Source organism: Trachinotus anak, unplaced genomic scaffold, assembly GCF_046630095.1.
Source record: "Trachinotus anak isolate AG129_WGS33_773 ecotype Australia unplaced genomic scaffold, CSIRO_AGI_Tana_v1 ptg000014l, whole genome shotgun sequence".
NCBI lineage: Eukaryota > Metazoa > Chordata > Actinopteri > Carangiformes > Carangidae > Trachinotus > Trachinotus anak.
This window is the reverse complement of record NW_027273865.1, coordinates 18,965,001-18,982,421: the sequence shown is the minus strand read 5'-3', so window position 1 is coordinate 18,982,421 and position 17,421 is coordinate 18,965,001. Positions and strand designations below refer to the sequence as shown.

Sequence of the window (17,421 nt, the reverse complement as noted above, 5' to 3'; positions counted from 1 at the left end):
GTATGGTGAAGCTATAATATCCTGTATGGTCTGTTGTGCACTTTTAGAGACATCAGCCAAGAAGCCTTTCACCAGCTTTATTCCAAGAAAGAAAAAAAACCAAAAAAAAAAACCAAAATTTCACCCATTTGTCTTCTTGTCAAAAATGTCCTTATTCATTACATCTGAAGAAGAACAAAACCACCAGCACTCAGAACTCAACAAAACAAATAATCAACAGATGACTGTATTTAGTCCTCAGTATAAGCATTATTTATACATTTCAGATTCGTCTGGGTTCTTCTTTGTGGGAGAATATGTATATCCTGAACACACATATAGTTTTCTTTCATCCCCTCTGTCTAATCGTCTAAGCGTGGGGTTGTTCAAAAATGGCATGAAAAAAAGAGAACAGGATGCAACCACTTTAAATACATTACAGAATTAAAATACTTCCCATTGTAATAATGACAGACAATCAAGTAACATTTTCTTTTAAAACTTTGATATTTACAGCAATTATATTTTTGCCACTTTTAACAATTATGTCACAGGTGATCATTACAATGACACTACATCACAGGTTAGAGTCCTGCTGCTCTGTGATGATGGGAAATAGACTGGGTTCATGCTTCCTGGATGAGCTGCAATTTCTGACCTGGTCATGATGTAACAGAAAAGTTTTATATGAAGACAGCCCTCGTCGACATGCCAACGTTAGAGAACAAAAAATTATTTTTCCATTTTTCAGTTTGCAGCTTAGCCAGGAAGTAGAAAATGTTTGCTTGGCACATTTAGCCCTGACTTTCAAAAAACAAACATGAAGGGACAGGTACACACTCAGTATAGAAAACTGACCTTAGCCTGGCCTCTCAAAAGAATTGAGAGAAGCAAGCAGTCAGTTGTGTTTTTTTTTCAATGGAAACATCATGATCTAACTCTTAAACGCCTTTGGAAACCCAGACCTAAAGTAATAATTTAACAAGAGTCATAGCTATTTACATAGGAATCTATGCAACATCACAGAGGCAGACACTTCATATTGCACGTGAAAAAGGCAGGTACGTATGAAACAGTGGTTTAAAAATAACAGAAATGGGAAACCACATGTGAGAGAAAGAGCTTGAGAAAGAGAGAGAGAGAGCGAGAGTGGCTCTTCTACAAAAACATCTTTATGCCTTTTAAAAACTTTTTAGTAAAAAATGTTCAGACCATGTAGCAAACAAAGTCAGATCAAACTGAATTATCCAATCCCGCTAATGCATTTCCCAGTGTAGATATAACACATACATCAAACCACTTTGCTAACCAATTAACCTTCCTCCCTAATGCACCCTCATGAGACTCCTTCAAAGAAAAATTATATATTTAAATCCTATGATTGCAATATTTTGCCTTTCATCTACCTTCACAAGCATTATCAGGGCTGCATAAAAGGGGAGATATTTTAAGAAATTCTTGCAGATCACTTGAGGTTTTTGTCTGCTTCATCTCTTTCAATAGCAGCTCTATAAAGAAAAGGATAAATGTTCGCTTCTACTAAACATTTCCCTCTTGATTTTTTTCAACTGACTACCTCCAGCCCTCTCTCTCTCTCTCTCCTTCTCTCTCTCTCTCTCATCTACTCACCCACACGTCCATCCACTCATTCGCTCACCAACTCTCACCTCTCCACACTGCCTACATGCAGTGGTGTCCATTACAGAAGTTTCTCTTTGTGTAACCTTTGTGTGGTTATCTTACCATAACTCTGCAGCATTTCCTATTTATAACATTGTACAATATTGAAACTGAATATGGAATATTGTAACACAAAACCATGGCACCAAAATGTCAGGTTTCCTACGAGGCACAATCTGAGACCTTAACTCTAAGTTTTCCTCTGGAGTGCAGCAATAGTGAACTGTTGATGCTTTCAGGAAAGAGTCATTTCTGTGATGGCTACATCTCTAGTCCCTTCTTGAGAACAATTTTTAGTGCACTGACAACTGAAAAAATGCTGTTGTGTCTGCCAAATATCCACTTGTGGCTGTTTACATAACTTAGAATGGAAAGAAGTGAAATGACATGACATCTGAGGTCTTCACACAGTTATTTCACAAATATACATCTTCTGAGCATGGTAATCATTCAGTCAACACATTGATACTCAAACTATGTCTATGACAAATGTACAACATACATACTAAACAGACGCTTTATTTCATTTTTCATATATTAAAAGCTCTAAGAAAGGCAGCAAAGATGCGCAATAAGGCAGATCCATATGACACACCCAATGACACACTCCATATAACACACTCTACTCTGGCACATTTACACCAACATATGAGATGGATCTTTTAAAGGGCTTCAGTTGCTCTCTATCTAAAGTGGTTTAATGAGGAGATCAGTAAACTAGAAAATAAAAGAAAGTGTAAAAGGTGCATGGGAGTGGAAGTGATGCTGAGGGTAGGTTTAAAATGAGGGGTCTATGTTTTTAATGTTTAATGTGTGGAGCGAGGTGTCATGGCCAGGGATCTGTGACTCTGTCATTGAGCAGTGATTGTCAAATTGTCCTTGAAGCAACCCAAAAAAGGAAAAGTAAATCAGTACACATGAGGGTTAAAATGTTGTCTAAGCAAATGAACAAATCTCCATTGTGCAACTTCATGATCATGAATTAATTAAATATACTTCAAAAAGCTGAATAGAAAAATCTGTTCTGGTGGTATAAAAATGGACTGCATTAATTTCTTAGCCATGGAGAAATCAACACTGACCCAGATAAAAGGAATAATACATGAGGTGTCCATACAGCATGCATTCTTAAGCATCAGGTGAAGGACTACAGTATGGCAGCTGCTTGTGTGTGGACAAAGCTGAGCCACTGAAATCAATGTAAGCTATTATGACATTTTACAGAAAGTATAGCACTTTATCTCACTGTCACATGTTGAAGTAGTCTTTTTCCATAACAATGAATAGTTTTTTCTCTGTCATGTGTGTCTAAATGGCATGTGCATGTACATATGCGTGTCAGTGTGTGTGTGTGTGTGTGTTTTTACAATCTTAATCAGGATCAGTACTGTATGAATGAACTTTTTTTTCCAACATAGCCGCTGAAAAAAGATAAAGTCACCACCTTCTGCTTTCCTGAACTGGAGACACAAGCAACAAGTAGCATCTAATCACTGAACCGGCTCAGATGGATCCACTTGTTTCAAATCACTTGTCTGATCCAACTGGTTTGAAACTTTGTCCTGTCCATTCTGCATGGCTTACTAAGCTTCTAAGTGACTGACAGCAGCGAGACCCCTCCCTCTTAGGTCACTAAAAAGGTATCCTCAGCCTCTTATTGGACCACAGAAAACTTCAGGAAACTGTTGGCAGTCTGCTGTCGTCACTGACCCCTCCCTCCCTCTGCATCGTCAAGGCAACCATTGAGGCAGTGGTCGTCGCTCCCAAAAGCACCCTGGGACTGCAGCAGCTCATATTCCTGGTCCAGGAAGTCTAGGCTGTTGTTGCTAGGCAACCCACGGATGGTGAACTTGTGGGACACTTTGGTCCACTGCTCCCGATTTGCCGCCACTCTCTCATACAGCTCAGTGGCCCCAGGTAACAGTTCAGATAGCAGCCTAAAAGGACAGAGAACAATAGTGGCGCATGAGCTTTCTGTTATTGTAAGACTTTGTGAAGAGAGGCATCCACATGACTACTGCACGTTAGTCCCATACAAAAAGGTGTAAATGGTAATTTAATTACATATTCTTTTGATTGCTTATACAGTCGTCCTCAAAATTATTCATACCCTTGCTGATTCTTGTGATTTTTTTCATTTAGTGATGAAATAAATGCTTGTTTTCAAATTTGTGTTTTAGCTTCATGTGACCAACAATTGAAAGAATGACAACAATATAAAATAATTTTAAAAAATCATTTCTGGGGTATTTTATTAACGGAGTCCAAAAAAAATGCCATGTTCAAAATTATTCATACCCTAGTCCATCGTCTTTATTTAATAGTCAATGGCATAGCCTTTATTCTTTATGACTGCTTCCAGACGATTCTTGTACGTGTCCACAAGCTTCTTGCACGTCTCCTGTGGGATGTTGGCCCACTCTTCCTTGGCGAATGCCTCAAGCTGGGTCAGGTTGGTTGGTTTCCTCGCCATCACTCTGGTCTTCAAGTGATGCCACAAATTCTAAATTGGATTGAGGTCAGGACTTTGACTTGGCCATTCCAGGACACTGATGTCATTGTCCTTGAACCATTTCTTGACTACCTTGGCGGTGTGTTTAGGATCATTGTCTTGCTGGTACATCCAGTTTTGGCCAAGCTTGAGTTTTTCAGCAGATTCCTTGACATTTTCATCAAGTATCCTGATATAATCCTCCTTTTTCATGATACCTTGGACCTTGACGAGATTGCCTGTGCCACTGGAAGAGAAACATCCCCACAGCATTATGCTTCCACCACCATACTTGACAGTGGGCACAGTGTTCTTTGGTCTATAGGCTTCTCCTTTCTTCCTCCAGACATACTGGGTATCCATATGGCCAAATAACTCCAGTTTTGTCTCATCAGACCACAGGATGGTTGACCAAAAGCTGGGATCTTGCTTCAGATGACCTCTACAAAAGGCCAGGCGAGCTACCAGATGTTTTTTCCTGAGCAGCGGCGTCTTCCGAGGTTTACGTCCATGGAGACCTCCTCTGTGCAAAACTCGCTCAATGGTGGACCGTGACACCTTTGTCCCTGTCTGCTCAAGGGTTTGAATTAGGGCCTTGGTTGTGGTCCGTGGGTTGGTGTTGACCTCTCGGCAGATTCTCCTGGCAAGTTTGGGGGACACCTTACACTTTCGGCCACGCCCACTGAGGTTTTTGACAGTGTTGAACCTCTTGTGCTTGTTGATGATGCTCTGGACGGTTGAGACAGGGACACCATACTGCTTGGAAATGGCCTTGTAACCCTTTCCTTCACTGTGGGCCTGCACAAGACGCTGACGCAGGTCCTCACTGAGCTCCTTCTTCTTTACCATGATGACCAGAGATTAACAATGACCTGAACACTTTCCCACTATTTATACTCTTCTGGAAAGATGCTATTTTTTTAACCTTGTTTAACATTTGGTCAACAAAAAAGGTATTCATTCCAATGAGACATCATGAAATAACTTTGGGACAAAGATGAACACATTTGGGACATTTTTGTTGAGATATTGCCAGGGGTATGAATAATTTTGAACATGGCATTTTTTGGTAATCCGACAATAAAATACCCATGAATTTAAGAGTTTCTTGAATTGTGTATTGTTGTCGTTCTTTCACTTGTTGGTCACATATAATTCATAAACAAACTTGACAAAAATGCATTAGTTTCATCGCAAAAATAAAAAATCACAAAATTAACAAGGGTATGAATAATTTTGAGGACGGCTGTATATTGCATGTCTTCTTTTCAGTTGTGTTACATGGTGTCTTCTTTTTACACAGCATTTCATTTTGTGAAACCTGCAATCTCAATTTTTTTGGCGACTTCGCGGCAGCTGAACAAACTGTAAAGACAGCTTTGATATATGACCAGCTTATAAGTGTTAGCATAAGCAATCGATGCTTATTTACACATCTAGCAGCATTAGCATTTATTTGGAGTCATGTTTGTGTCTAGAAGAATAATCACTCTTATTTTAGCAGTTTTTTCTCTCCACCAGCTCCTGAGGGAAATTTCTGGCTCTTGAGATGCTAAACGCTCCACTGTCTGTCCGTCATTTGGTGCTGAGTCTGCAACAGGTTCTTACAGAGTTTTCACTGAAAACAGGTGAGAATGAACCAAAACAGTGGCCCCGCAAACAAAAACAATGAGCTGAAAGATGCTAAAATGCTCCATATAGCTGAGGGAAACTGCAGAAGTGGGTGATTATTTTCTCTGGGTTTGTCACTTAGAGTGACTCCTTTCACATTGCAATGGGTAATTTAATCCATTGTTGTTATAAATACAGTAATTAGAGCAGCTTTGTTAAATGAAGAACAAAATATAATGTACCAAAGCAAAATTTTGTATATAATTTTGTGTTGAACACAGGGAGGAGATTTCTGCATGACTATTTTCTGCTTGGCAGCAATATTCAAAATGATATTTCTCACCCAGTGTTCAGTACTTGTAATGTGGGGACTGAAGTAAGTCCTAAAGCTAACACAAGGTAATATTTATGTTTAAAGTGATCTGGGTAGTTAGGATGTAAACTTTTAGTTTTTTGTACGCACTTGTAGATGGGCATGGCGATATGTTCCATGAAGCTTATCTGTAGTTCTGGGATGTACGCTTTTTCTCTGTCCATCATCTCGCTCGGCCTGTTCCCCATGGCTTTTTCCTGCACACACACACACACACACACACACACACACACACACACACGCACACAGTAGAGACAGACATGAATAATGAACTCACTATTGTGTAAAATGACACACACCTCAGCCACTTGCTATATAATTTCACATGTCATTTAACAACCAGACACTCTGACACATACCAGATCTCCTTGAGAGAAGAACTCTTTATAAATCAGCTCCTGTGGACACAGAGGCAGACATCTGTTATTGGTGATATGGTTTCATAGTCACAGTGACACTGATTAAGTTCCTCTTAAAATACAACTTCCATTTATATGATGTCACAGCAAATACAAACAGACTCCTGTTCATATTTCCTTATTGACTGAGGTATAAACTCTATCATGAAATCTTTTTTGGGGCAAACTAACATTTCGTTTAGAAGTTTACATTTTCATTTAATTTAAACATGAACAAAAACCAATTTTTAAATTTAAAATGGGATATTTCAAGGTACTATGTAATAACGTACGATACAATAAAACGATATTCAATGCAAACCTGGTGTACCACAGTCTGGGTTTTTTTAGCTTTGGGAGAGAATTTCTCATATTTGCAAACATGACTGTAACTGGATTATCTAAGATAAATTACCATCACCCCCTTTATTACAGTTCAATATTTGGCACAATTGCTGTTTTTCATTAATCCTCATGCATATTCTGGTCTGTGAGAAAATGATGTACCAACTGAGACCAATAAAAACCAGACATTGTAGAATAATTTCTTCCTCTGCATTAAACAGAAATGCATTTGCTGTAGGTGTCTGGTATTTGCAGATTTATGGAGTTGGATTTAGGACAAGGGTCAGGTGTTTGGTTTCTAAAAGGGGACAGACCAAGATTAAACATAATCCTAAAATGGACTGCAGTTTCACAGAATAGAATATCATGGAATATAGTCTGAAATGCTGTCTACTGTACAGCTTTGCATCTCATTATCTTTATTGTCCTGGAAATGAGTCAATCTGTTTTTAACAGTCAAGCTGTTTTTAATGCCAAAAATGTATTAGACCACTATAATTACCACTACTACCACAACTACACTTCCGCAACTTGTTCCACACTAATTACTAAGTATTAGTATGAACAACTGTTGACATTACTTGGGTAATTATTCAAACAAGACACATTTGCACGAATGAATATACTACAGTGTAAAGGTGTACAACCCCATATGAGGCCATTCGCAAGAGTATGTATGACCTAAATAACTGTGGGGTGATTCATGTACTGCTATGTAATTGCTTAAATGTAAACCTGAATATTCCCTAATGTGGTGCTAAATCAATGTATTTGTCAAATCATCTTGTCCATGTTTAAAAAAAACAAACACATTTTGACACAGACACGGGTATGGACTTCAACTGACAGCAATCTTGCGTGTGGTTTTCCAGCCCTTGGTTTGGTCTGACAGGTCACATGACGTCATCAACAGGCACAGCAGCATGGAGCGGTGGGTACGGCTTTTTGGATTGTAACCGTCTGAAACACACAGATGCGAAAAATGATTCTATCTAAGCCGCATTTTATGTTAAGTTATGTTGGCAGTAAATCAGATGTCAGTGTTGTGAAGATGTAAGAAAAGTAAAATTGTAAAATCACCTGACAAAAATTTCACACTGGCATAAAATTTCTGGTTGAATAGGTTGAAACATTTGACTTACAAATATATATTTTTTTAAACTCATTGCATTTTAGCATCCCGTTATTAAAAATGCTGAGCTGCCATGTCTTGTTAGATAATGAGAATAGACAACCACATTTAGATGTGGTTGAGAGATTTATCGACATTTGGTAAGAGATGTTTAAATGGCACCTTGCCTCTGTATATCTCCACTGCCTGTTTGATTCAACTATTTTAGTCCATGATCGACAAGTTATACAATCTGTGGTGTGAGAAAGTTGCAACTCATTTCAAGGTTTTTAATGTCCTTGAATTGCTTTAACAACTAAGAATGGATTCTACTGAGGAGGCAGCCACTCAGGATGACTTATAATTGGCTGCATTCAGGCGTAACAAACTACTGGCCAGAGGGTTAAAGCCAATTATATTACATAAGAGTGCAGTAAGCATCTGTCTCCTCAAAAGGGTAATTCGTCCATAATACGTAGAGGATTTTAAAGAATGTCAGTGGTGAATACTACAAGTTTGCTCTCAGATCTCCTGCAAAAGAAGACATGGAATGAAAGTTTAGAGTCAGAATGCCAAGAAGGTACGGCTCCTTTTCAGCAGAGGAAATTGATGTGTTTGTGTGTGTGTGTGTGTGTGTGTGTGTGTGTATATATATATATATATATATGAGATGCATATATATATATATATATATATATATATATATATAAACAGTATGTTGTATAATGCATCTGAACAAATCCTTCTTTTGCTGTTTGTGGCTGTGAGTGAAAAGCAAAGGTAGAGATGTGGCTGTGCATACTGAACTACTGTGGCGTACCATCAGCCATCTTCTGCAAGTCCTTGAAAATGCGAAGGTGGTGAGCCAGGTCTGTCGCCAGAATGATGTCTCTCATCAAATCCAGCATGCGCCCGTAGTCCTAAAAAACACATGAATAATAACTTTAGCTTGCACACACAGTGACAGCAGAATATGGCCCGAAAGAGGAATGAGAGACATTTGCAATGTGTGAATGTCAGATTTTATATCTCACCTTCCTGGAGAAGTTCTCAAAGATGTTGCAACCATGAGTGTTCAGAATGGCGATGGCCTGGGCGAAGTGATGCCTCTGTCATGGCAAATAAAACATGATGGGAAAACGGTTGTTTCGGAAGTAATGTGGAGCCAATTTACATGCCCCCCACTGCTACAAAGAATTAAAGTTTGATTTTGACCACTAGATGTCGCACTGGAACACAACAATATTGGTAGCTCTTGGAGACTAGGAACAAACCAGTGTAACCAGAGAAAAATGTAACTGGCTGTGAGTTTACCTCCATCACAGATCCCTCTGAGCTGTAGAGTGCAGCCAGCACAGATTGCTGAAAATAGGAACAGACAGACAAATGAAAGACAATCCCTTCAGTGTACACGTTGTATTGATTCAAATGAAACATAATCCTTCAATAAAATACACTGACTGCTTTTTAACTGTGCTTGTCAGCTTGAACATGAGGTTTGAAATATAAATTATAACAGAGCTGATAAAGCTCTGATAAAATGATGAGTGACCTTTGCTGCATAATGACAGTTGATAATGTGTGTGTGTCATTTCAGTGCTGGAGGGTTATGCATGATTAGAGTGGAACAGAGCGACATGCTCCTAATCACAATGACATCTAGTGTCTCAGTGGGGCACATTCACAGGCACAGAGATACAACCACACACTGATGTTACAGAAAAACACCCAGAGCCTGGCTCTTGTTGACGTGCTTCATCTAAAAGTCAATTTTTTGTCTGCATTTTTAAATTGACAGTGAAGTGCTGCTCTACTGCGCTCTACGTGCTCAGGAAGATTAATGTTCTTATTCTATGCCGTGTTCCACCGTTTTTCACTTTGTATCACTCCTGACGCTTCATTCACACCGAAGCAGAAACATCATTTATGCACTCACAGAGGCGACCTGGAAAGAATTGTTGGTGCCACGGTGGTCCAGGTCGTGGCACATACAGGAGACAAAGAGAGCTAAAATCTCTATATCCCTAAAAGAAGAAGAAAGCGGGCAAAGTGAGATAATTTCAGCGACATAAACAATGCTGAAATTATATCTTATGAAGTGTTGAAGAGTGGTATACTCACTCGAGGTAGTTGGACAGCCCTAGGTTTTGGTAGAGCAGGTAGCAGAAGTGTGAGACAGAGAAGGCGTGCATCCAGTTGTGGTAGGGAGGGTCTCTGTAGCCTTTCTTCACCATCAGGCAGAACCTGACACCGAAGCAGCAGTTAAATTATGGTCTACATCTCAGCATTGCCAGTGATACATGTAGTATGAAGCCACTGCCTATCTGGTCTCCTAGTTGACTGACAGCTCAATAAAAAAAATAGATAAATAGAAAAATCACTATTACAAGACACTACAAAGCAACCAAAAAAAGACTGGATATTTCTTAAATCATAGCTTGGAAAAATGAAAAATGAAAACATCAATTTATCAATGTGGACACACACATACACACAGGCGTTCAGTACATGAACTGCTGGTGTTTTCAGACCTGGCGAGAGTGTGCAGGTCAATCTTGTATGTGTTGATGAAACCCATATCTTCAAACATGCTGAGGACGCACTGCAGACACACACAACAGGATAGGTTACATCAGTTATCTTTCTCTGTTTCCTCCTCATTCACGCTGTGTCACTAATCTCCCCCTGTCTCTCTCTTCTTTCCCTTTTTCCTCACCATGGGTGTGGTGTCATCGGGCAGGGAGCGAGGTGTGTACGTGAACTCAGCGAAGCAGGGGTGGATCTCCTTCACTGGTTCAATCCCCGTCACCAGCAGCTTGGACACTTCTTCCTCTGAAACCTGCAACAGACAGATACTGAATCATCCCGAGTAAATGATATTGACTGTATCAGAAAATACATTGTGTCTGCGTGGGAGAGAGAGTGAGACGCATCAAGGTGATTTTACCTTCATGTGGTACATCATCATTTCATTGGCCAGGTGGGACCTGAACTGAGCTTCATGGACCTTCTTGTAGAGCAGAGACTAGAGAAACAAACATCAGTCACACTGTACTGTCACGAATCAGCAATTTAGTTATTATTGTCACAGAAACCTGGCTACAATATGATGTGCAGTTTAGTTACAGCACCAGTAGTAGAGGAAGCAACTGAGGCATGAATATAATCTAAAATTTTCTTTATCTCTCTTCTTCTTCTTTATGTGGATGTTGGCAGAAACAGTTGGGAGGCTGAAACTGTGCCCAGAAAAGCCTGCATTTAAAGTAAAGTCAAATGTTTCTAACAATATCATCAGGAAATTGGAAGCACCGGACACAAACTTTGTCTCCCACTGATTATAGATCATCCGGCTGAACCAATTTCTGCCTTTCATGTTAATCTACTTTGTCACATGCTTCTGTGTGTGTGTGTGTGTGTGTGTGTGTGTGTATTTGTCTATGTGTGCATCTTCAAATGGCAAGACAGAGATTTATGATTAACAGCTGAATGCTGCTTACATTTCAGGACATGAGGGAATTGTTTTTTTTACAACCCACAGAATAATGTACACCATGATACAGCGTGAGCATTGATAAATAATGAATTGGATCATGTTTAAATGATTAATAAACTGCCTAGAATGCAATTATTTTTCCAATCAAATATCTTTATACTTTGTAGATACACTGTTGAGTACCTGCAGTCATTCAAAGGTCAGAAGCTACTTCATATGACAGTGAATCAGAAATGCCGAACAAAATATCACAGCTATACTGTGTGTTTGTTTGTTTGTTTGTTTGTTTGTTTGTTTCCTTCCACAGTTTCCATTACTGTGCTTTTTTATGGCATATTATGTGAATCTGTTGTAAACATGTAATTATCAGTTAATAAACTATAGCAGTCAATTATTGATTTAATTCATTTTTAAATCCATTAAATTCCTCAAATGAATTGCATGACTGCCCGAGGGCACAGTTAGAGGCAAGAGAAATCAATCCAGTCACACAGAGTGAATCAATTTTAATCAATGTTTCCACTGTGTCCTGGTAGAAGGCGAACAGGGCTGCAATAAAGATGACAAACATACTGACAAAGTTTTCATCGTTGCATTTTGAAAAACCTGCTTTACAGCAAATTCAAAACACACATTTATCTGAGATTATACATATTGTGTGTTTAGAAATCAATCTCACCACAATCTTTTGCAAGATCTGTCAAAGCTCTGGAAGATGACAACACAACTACAGCGCAGTCCCCTACCTCTGCTGTTTACGACCGTCATTATCATCACAAACATCATCATCTCCTTTGTTGTCTTTGTGTGCAATGTACAGCAGTTCAGCTGAATGTGTGTTAATGGGTTTGCAGCATCCATACGATGCCTATGATCTACACTATAAAGCCACTCAGACCCATCACAGACCCAATCTCTTTAAATTTCCCTTGAGACTTTGCTCTACTCTGCCTTGACCGAGCATTTCACTCCCACTGAACTGATCCTGTCCAATCTTTCCAACAGCACTAACAACAGATCTACCACACTGCTTTAATGATGGATGCACTGTATGTACTTTCATTTACTCCTCTCTGTGCAGTTAAGTTCAGTTCATGATTATAAAGCTGCATGGAGAGGTGACATTACTACACATTGCCTTTTTATTTTTTAGCTGTGTTTAAAATCAAGAGTTAATCACTTAGGATTGTTTATTGAATGTGCAGCTGCAGAAATGCTGCATTTTACTGTTTTAATGTTTCAAACTTTTTCATTGCTGCTGCTGCTAACGAAGATAATAAAACACAGTAATAGAAGCTGTTAGAAGTTGTTAATTAGTTTTCAACCAATAATGTTTCTCCAGCAGTTGTGTAGTTAATTTACTTCATGTTTGATATGCTTGGTTTATAGCTTGGCTTCTTTCTTTTATATATGTACGTATGTATATATATATTATATACTGTATATATATATATACAGAACCATACACTAACCAACAAGTGGACAAATTAAGTGTGTTGACCTGTGTGGTGACAGCATTTATTGTAATAAATAAATATACCAAGAACAATTTTTTATGTCCTAACCTCTGTGGCTATTCGACATACTGAACCAGGAAATGTCAAGGCTATAGAGAGTCAGTTCCCAGGACTTTGTTTCAGTGGGAGAGGAGACTTACATGGGCGATGCTGATACCACAGTAGATGGAGAAAGCTGTGGCCAGATCCTCATCGAACCGGTTGAACCAGGGCCCGTTCATTTTATTCACCAACTCAGCCACCCCGATCACCTCTAGAGGAAGAGGGATTTAGAGAAAAGTAGAAAAGGACAGAAGCAAAGATGAGGACAGGAAAGGAGTGAGAAAGGAAGGGGTGGGACATTGAGGGGGGCAGTGAGTTGTGGATCAAAAGGAGTGAGGGATACAGAGGAGAGAGAGAGTTGGTGATGAGGCAAAATGGAAAGTGGAAGATGGGAGTCAAGGAGGAGAAAATGAGGCACAAGATGCAACAGTCAGAGGTGCAGAACAGACATTGAATCTGCTAACCTAAATTAATTTCACACTGGAGCTGAGCCTAATTGCACATAAAAAAGATCTGATTTTCAACTCCTAATCTAAGCTTCAGACAGTTTTCTCTATGGAGACAAATCACAGAGGATCTGCTTGGATACAGCAAGAAGTAGGGAGCGCATTTAAAGTCTGAGTTTTCTGTAATTTCTAAGTATGGAACACACTGTAGACAGTTTCCAAAGTGCACTTTATGCACTTTTGGAGAGGCAACCGTCATTTAGGCTCAAGGCTGTGATGTAACAACCTATTGTGCTATTCTGAGAGAGCGCCTGTGTGGAAATGCAGCTTGTGAAAGATAGATTCTACCAATAATGTCACAAAACTAAATACAGACAGTGTAAGAAATACATTATCAGCAGCCTATAGATTACTGAATTATTAGTGCAGTATTATACTCTACATGGCTAACTGCACACTGCACATTGTCTTAGAACAGAAAAAACATTTGGTGAGCTTCTTGTTTTCACGCATCCAGCTGCTGCAACAATCTGCCCACGAGTAGCTGAAGGTGTTTTATCTTAATAATAATAATAATAATGCTAATAATAATAATAATACACCTAGAATAATTCAATAATGGTCACAAAATAGCGCTTGTAACATTTCAACAGGTTACTTGTTGAGATTCAACAGTTCAACTGTTTTGCTGACCCGAACCTTAACGATTGAATTGCTCAGTAATTGTTAGTTGAATATTTGTGTATACACTGTTGAACATTTGTTGAGCAATAGACTGTTGAAGGCAGTGTGTGTGTGTGTGTGTGTGTGTGTTTACTGTTACCATTGTTCTCGTCTTTGATGGGGAAACAGAGGATGTTGCGAGTCTTGAAGCCGGTGCTGTCGTCCACGCCTCGGTAGAAGAGAGGATGGGAGTAGGCGTCCTTTATGTTTAGGATCTGACCAGTGGTGGCCACGTGGCCGGCAATACCCTGATCTGCAGGGATACGAAACTCCTTCTGCACTCGCCCGCACGCGCACACACACACACACACACACACGCACACACACATGCAATTGCTCATGTCATTAAAAACCATCAATAACTACTGATAACTATTTTTGCTTTTATGATGGTTAACACAAGAGACAGAGAGGAAACATGTGGAGAGAGTAAAATAGATCACATGTGATCATGGTCATCTCACTATGCCTTTATTTTCTGTCAGTTCTCCACTGTCAAAAAAAACAGTAAAAAAAAAAAAAACAAGCAGCAAGTTGTACCTCTTCATCACTAACCACGCCCCCGTCAAACACCTTCGCCACCAGCTCGTGACTGACACGGTCCAGCAAGAACACTGAGCAGCTGGAGGAGCGGAGAGTGACAGAGTTGGAGGGGTAACAGAGGGCATTTCATTTAATTTTCATTAATGTGGCACGTTGGTTAATAACAAATTGCCAAGATAGCCTTTGCAATTGGATATAAAGACATCTAGTCTATTCACACATACTCGCTCTCTCTTTCACGCACAAACTGAAACGTCCCTTTAAAGATTAATCAGAGGGCTTACATCTCTGCATCACTGAGGTTCCTGGCCTCCACTATAATTTCCTGTAACAGTACTGACACGTCATCTGAAAAAATTAGAGAGAGAGAGAGAGAGAGAAGAAGAAGAGGGTGAGCGAGGAAATAAAAGGAAAAGAGAGGAAATGAAAGGAAAGCTCAGATAAACACAAACAGGGATTACACCATGAGTGCTGGTGGATCAGCTGTACAAGCTGATAAGAGCTTTTGTAATCAACGGTTTGGTACAATGACAGGCAATTTGCTCTACCAGTGGATCAATTTTTTGCAGCAGCAATCATGATGAATCATCAGTGACTTATTCTACTGTTGGTGCTCACTGTTAGATAAGAATCTAAATGCCTTCGTGTAATTATGGGATGGGGTGAGGGGGTGGGGGAAGTGTGCATCGCTTTTAATGCCCTTTTGATTTTATGGTTATGATCCTGGGTGTAATCACCTTTAGGGTCGGTAATATCTCATTCAATTATGTGCGTCATTCGTTTCATTAGGTGATCACTTAGATACTGGCCATTAACACAAATTGTCCTACAACGTTCTTCCTTCACAGAGACAGACAGGCAGACAGACAGACAGACAGACAGACAGACAGGCAGGCAGGCAGACAGACAGACAGGAGGGAAAACTTACCCAAGTGTGTGAATAGATTCTTGGCCACTTGCAAGAGTGCCTATGTGGAGAAACAGTGGACCGGCAAAGCTCTTTAAAAGGCAGCTTCATGTTTTTTTATGTATGCACGCAGTGTGTGTGTTTGAGTTTGAGCATGGGTGAGTGAGTGGGCATGTGCCCTACCTGGCACTCCACTTTAAGTTTCTGCTCTTTCTGAAAGGCCAGAGTTGAAGTGAGGACCGTCGAAGTGTAGCAGAAACAGTGCTGGATGGCATGCTCATCTGCCTCTGTGTGTCTGCGGTGGACACAAACACACACACACACACACATCATATATTAATGTTATACAAATCCTGTGTCATCTTGTGTTACTATTAAGAGTAATATGATTCTAAAACATTTAAGAGAGTAGAGCTGAAACTGTAATTAATTCATTTATTCATATAATTCAGTGAATGGGGTGATAGATTAACCATTTTTAACTAGAACAATGCACACAAGTCTGTGTTTCTAGCTCCTTTAGGACGTTATCATGGGCTTTGGAAGATTGAGATTGACATTTTATCATCATCTATTCTTCTGCCCCACTGTATTTCAGAGGGAAAATTTGTCCTTTTTGCTCTCATTACTTCTTCCATCATTGCATTTTATAGATCAATCAGAGAAAGGAAAGTAAAAAAAAGGAAATTTGAATTATTATGAGACAGATGACATCACACCTATGTAAGACTGAAATTAAGCAAAGTTTAAATGACTGGAAATGACTAAAAACTAAACCAAACTCTGGTTTTCTACAGGTACTGAATGCAGCTGTCACTCTCCTTTAAAATCAACTTGACAGCATTAATCAGGCAAATGAAGATTGATAAATCAAATGATCTGCAGTGACCACAGAGATGCTACTAATTGCCTGCAGTCACCTCTCTTTACCTACAGAGGGCAGTGGCACATTATTGTGTTGCTGTCTGGAGCAGTTTATAGTACCCCCACTTTCATGCCCTGGGCTTCGACTCCCGAGAATCCTAGCAAAGGGGGCAGAATTTGTACCAAGCTTGGAAAAGGCCTGGGAATCTTAGTTTGAGGGTGATTAAGTTCACTTTCCCACAAGGGGTACAAATCCCTTTGAAAAGAGAAAAGTCTTCAGTCTTGTGAGTCAGGCTGTAGAATAATTTCCTGTACTAACAGTGGTAGCTGTTTTTTTCTCTCAAGAAAGAAAATAAAGCTCCGTCCTTGTAGCTAGAATGAAAACCATTTTCAAAGACCAGAAGCACAAAACACTTGCCACAAAGAAAATGGTGTTTAAGAAAAAGGTTATGATGTGTGTGTACCCTCTTTGGTCTTGTGTGACTCTGCCGTGGTGTTGGTTGCAATTTTCACACAGTATATAAAACTTTTTATATCGCTGCTTAGGATGCAGGTTTATCATATGATCAGCATTTTTTTTATTGTGCACACTCAACCGGCTTATGTTTGTGATGGTGTGTGTCGCGTGTGTGTTCTCATCTGCTGGCGCCAAAACTGAGTTATGGACATGTTGCTGGTGTCACAACACATTTTCATGCACCTGTGGCCGTGGGTAAGAGGCTACATTACACTTTTTTTGAAGCCAGAAGTTCCAGCAAACTTTGCATATGAATATGCAAATTATATGAGGGGATGTGTCTTTAAGATGTATGTCTCCACTAAAATCTGGATGACTGAGCTCGAAGCATACGAGAGATTTATCTCATTTTACGCACAGTTGTGACCATAATCCTGCTGC

At 39.6% G+C, this 17,421-nt stretch overlaps 1 protein-coding gene across 2 annotated transcripts in view; it reads right to left on the bottom strand.

Annotated features, from left to right (window-relative positions):
- Positions 1-62: 62 nt before the first annotated feature.
- The window catches only part of LOC139631761 (cGMP-dependent 3',5'-cyclic phosphodiesterase), a 134,282-nt gene continuing 116,923 nt past the window's right edge, over positions 63-17,421 (bottom strand). Inside the window, exons 14-31 of one of the 2 annotated variants that reach the window (XM_071496273.1) lie at positions 15,843-15,954; positions 15,681-15,720; positions 15,037-15,100; positions 14,750-14,831; positions 14,310-14,484; positions 13,139-13,251; positions 10,936-11,013; positions 10,705-10,827; positions 10,520-10,590; positions 10,110-10,232; positions 9,925-10,012; positions 9,303-9,350; positions 9,023-9,097; positions 8,809-8,908; positions 7,725-7,837; positions 6,494-6,532; positions 6,225-6,331; positions 63-3,596 (exon numbers count right to left, since the gene is read on the bottom strand). In XM_071496273.1, the coding sequence (XP_071352374.1) occupies positions 3,362-3,596; positions 6,225-6,331; positions 6,494-6,532; positions 7,725-7,837; positions 8,809-8,908; positions 9,023-9,097; positions 9,303-9,350; positions 9,925-10,012; positions 10,110-10,232; positions 10,520-10,590; positions 10,705-10,827; positions 10,936-11,013; positions 13,139-13,251; positions 14,310-14,484; positions 14,750-14,831; positions 15,037-15,100; positions 15,681-15,720; positions 15,843-15,954 (1,786 nt within the window). In that variant the 3' untranslated portion in view covers positions 63-3,361. The remainder of the gene's footprint in view (positions 3,597-6,224; positions 6,332-6,493; positions 6,533-7,724; positions 7,838-8,808; positions 8,909-9,022; positions 9,098-9,302; positions 9,351-9,924; positions 10,013-10,109; positions 10,233-10,519; positions 10,591-10,704; positions 10,828-10,935; positions 11,014-13,138; positions 13,252-14,309; positions 14,485-14,749; positions 14,832-15,036; positions 15,101-15,680; positions 15,721-15,842; positions 15,955-17,421) is intronic. The other variant, XM_071496272.1, reaches the window with a different exon arrangement.